At 33.0% G+C, this 3870-nt stretch overlaps 1 protein-coding gene across 1 annotated transcript in view; it reads right to left on the reverse strand.

The window, feature by feature from the left end:
* Nucleotides 1-2264, reverse strand: part of LOC111716074 (ubiquitin carboxyl-terminal hydrolase 45) — an 11267-nt gene extending 9003 nt beyond the window's left edge. The window contains exons 1-4 of the mRNA XM_023491483.1: nt 2123-2264; nt 1286-1417; nt 969-997; nt 375-637 (exon numbers count right to left, since the gene is read on the reverse strand). Of these exons, the coding sequence (XP_023347251.1) occupies nt 375-637; nt 969-997; nt 1286-1417; nt 2123-2237 (539 nt within the window). The 5' untranslated portion in view covers nt 2238-2264. The remainder of the gene's footprint in view (nt 1-374; nt 638-968; nt 998-1285; nt 1418-2122) is intronic.
* Between the last annotated feature and the right edge of the window lie 1606 nt (nt 2265-3870).

Below are 3870 nucleotides of genomic sequence, written 5' to 3' on the forward strand. Positions count from 1 at the left end.
GGGTAAAAATGATTATGGGGGGACGAATTTTCAAGAAAACATATACCCTAGATAATCTGTCAACTGCCTGTTGGATTCTAAAAAACCTTTCTCATATTTGTGTTTTAAGAGATTTTTAACACTGTGGCGGTCTCGTCAAGAATGGATGGATAGCTAGAAAAACACTTTTAAATGCAACTTTTTCTTGTTTGGGTATTAACTATTTAACACAATAAATGGACTTTCGACGTTATTTCAGTTACAATGAAACCACATGCACCTTCAAGTTAAGTAAAAATATACTTTTTTCTCTCTAAAAGTTAAATTAATTGTAGAGACTTCATCTCAATAAATCACACACAGTCCCTTTAATTAATTATCTTTTCTTATCTGACCTGGGAGTTTTATAATGAGTGAGAGCATGATCTTTATCCTTGGCATCACAAGCCTGGCTTCCACACTTCAAACACAGCCATACACTAGACGTAGCAGGATCCGCCACACCGTTATTGGTGTCCGCCACACTTTTATTGGTATCCGCCACACCGTTTTTGGTATCCGCAACGCCTTCTTTAACTGAATCCTCCTTGCTAGGAAGCTGTTTTAGTTTTTGAGCAGCGTTTATCTGCTCCTGACGGGCTCTCTCAAGCTGCTCATTCTAATCAATCCAAAGTTAATAATACATTTTACAGGAAACGGAAAAGTAAAAACGTCAGAGTTAAAAGTTTAAAGTAACTTTAAATATTGAGAATCAACGTAAGTATTGTATTTTGATATTTAAATAAAATTTTCATTTTCCACTAAAAGTTAAATGAAGTCCTTAAAATAAAAAAAGTTCTAGCGAATATTAAAAAAAAAACATTCTGTAACCCCTCCTCTAAGCAAGAGAAAAGGCTGATTCTAAAAATATTTTCCCCATTTAATGAAGATATAAAAATGACCAAATAATAAGTAAAAGAAATGAAACTGGATGTATTTTGACGGTTCACCTTGACATCTTGTAGAGTTTTCTTTGCTCCTGAAATTATTCGAATAGATAATTCAATACAAATTTTATAATGTTACTTTTTTAATTGGTCACAGATACAGGACGACAAGAAAAAATATTTTTCCAGAGATTAGCTTGTGATAATTAATGGTTTATATAGCTGAGGAATATATTCCCATAAAAAAATCCCCCCCCCCCCAAAAAAAAAAGCAATACTTTCCCGCGTTAATCTTTTAAAAAAAAAATCAACAATTTAAATTCCTAAAAAACTCTTTCCATTTAATAGCAAAACTAGAAATAAAATATGTATCTCTGAACCTGTTTTCCCCCTGGGTAGGGTGGCCGGCCTGCTACTCATCTTCTTCTCCCGTAGACACACAGCACACTGACCGACACGGACCCAGGCTATCTTTAGATTCTTCTTTATACAACCCAAAGATACAGCTTTGCCTAGAAAAAAATCATTAGCATCCAACATTACATGGAAGGGAATTGGAAATAATAGATAGTAATTTACTAATTATTAGGTTTTTACAACCATTTATACAGTCCTTCTTCATATGACCTTTCCTGAAGTAAATATGATTAAGATTTATGAAATATTCAACAGAAGGAGTTAAGAGTAAATAAATAACTAAGTAATTTTCGAAGGAAATAGGAAATTATTGATACAAGATTTATTTTCTAATAAATGTTTTATNTATACAATACATTGATACAAGCAAATATTATCTTTATCTATTAAATCTAATAAATTTTCGAAAAATATATCACAGGGTCCAAGAAAGATATATCCCAGAAAAATACATCTCAGGTTCCGAGAAAAATATATCCCAGGGTCCTCGAAAAATATATCCCAGGGTCCTAGAAAATATATCCCAAGGTCCTAGAAAATTTTAAATTCCAAGGACCTAGAAAAAATATATCCCGGGGGGTAATAGAAAAACGAAATACATCAATTTCCTAAATGAAACTTTCATATATCGTTTTCAAGTATGCACAAAGGTCATAAAATATTCAAAATGGAAGACGTGTACAAAAGTAATGAGAGGGAACCGTTTGGGACTAAACAGCGTATATTTTGACAAACACAGACCTATTATATTACTACTTCTGATAATATATACGTGGCCCTAAACATTTCAACAATGAAACCTGTGTGCGGACAACTGCTTTGTACTTCTATCTCTAATCCGACCGTTTCTTCGTCAGTCGACTCGCATTCGTCTCTGGACGGGTCAGATTGACGCCGACCCTTTTTCTTCCCCATTTTCCCCTAAAACACGCGAAGATATGGTTGTTAGACAAAAATAAAATTACAAATATATTTTCTAGGGACAAACATTTGCAAAATATTACTAAAACCATTAAAAATGATTGCGTTCTACGCTAAAATCTTAAACTTTTCAATTCAACTGGGCGTATTCAGGAGTTTATAATTGACGGACAATCACGCTCCCGTAGCATATTGATATATTTGGTTTGGTATATCAGATGTAAATATAGCAGACAGCAGTCAGATAGATACTTACAGAAGACGACATGTCCGGAAAATTACGGTAAACGACTTCAAAAGTTCAAAGATCCGTAGCTAACAGACTGGGAAGTGCCGAGTGGGGATACTGGGGCACGCGCCCCTTTCTTCAAAAATTGTGGGGCAAGAGGGGATATTATAGGAGTTAAGAGGAAAGGGGAGTTTGACAAGGAAAAAGAAAACAAAGTATAGAAAGCCGAGAAACTCAAAATCTGAAATCTTCTTTTTCAAACAATGAATTATTTTTATAAATAAATACTGAAAGGCGAGACATTGAAGTTAAATGTGTGCGTGAAAGGAGGGGTTTATATCTATACATGGCAGTCAGGGGCGTAAACAGGAGAGGGCGCAGTAGGGGAATAAACAAAGTCAACTAAGCCCTCCCCCTGGCCCCCCTGGACAATAATAATAATAATTAAAATAACATCAAATGTTAAATATCCCACACCCACCTTTTCTTGATATTTTGTTATTCCGTGAATGTCCAGGCTGCCATTTTTAAAGCCAATTTTTCAAATTCGCTCATCTGGAATTATATAATGTTATCTTTATGAGCGATCAAAAAACCTTAATAAAGACAATATTGAAATCTTTATACAATAATGATATATTAATATGTTCATAAAACACATTTTTCCTAGAAAAGTTTGCCAACCTAGAAAAAAGGTCAATGTTTAAAATATGTAAGTTTTTTCTTGCTCCATCCTAGACAATCTTGTTCAATCCTTGTTCAATCTCAGATCATTTGAGGATCTTATTTATATCATTGATCCCTGTTCAATCCTTGATTAATCCTCGAAATCACTCCTCAGTTTCTAAAAGTAAAATATTTTGCCTTTACAAAAATATGCTCAAATTAAAAATGCTCAATTTACAATATATCTATTTAAGTTTTTTTTTAGAACTTAATCCGAGATTTATGCCAATTAACTTTGCGCGCATATTCCTTCTGAAATATTAATATTTTCAATATCTTTCAGAATTTTAAGGATTTTTTACTTTATGAATTTAAATCGGAGAATCACAGAAAGTTCTTCAAAGTTCTTCAAGTGTCTTGTTTTAATTCTATCACCTTAACATGGGGTTTATTATTTTTACTTTAATGATAATAATGGTAATTAATGTAATAATTATGATGATGAATAATAATGATGATAAAAATGATAATAATAATTGGTTTTAACGGGAAACATTTCGAAAAATGATCCGACGCAGAATTTCTTCTGGGGTAATTACTCGCTTCAGCCTTCCTAGCTATGTACATCCTTGAAATCATCTCTGGATTCTTCAGCGATAAAAATAAAATAGTAATAATAATAATAATGAAAATAATAACTAGTTCACTGAAAGGCCCGGTGTTGACAGAGGG

Source organism: Eurytemora carolleeae, unplaced genomic scaffold (assembly GCF_000591075.1).
Source record: "Eurytemora carolleeae unplaced genomic scaffold, Eaff_2.0 scaffold1954, whole genome shotgun sequence".
NCBI classification, from domain to species: Eukaryota; Metazoa; Arthropoda; class Copepoda; order Calanoida; family Temoridae; genus Eurytemora; species Eurytemora carolleeae.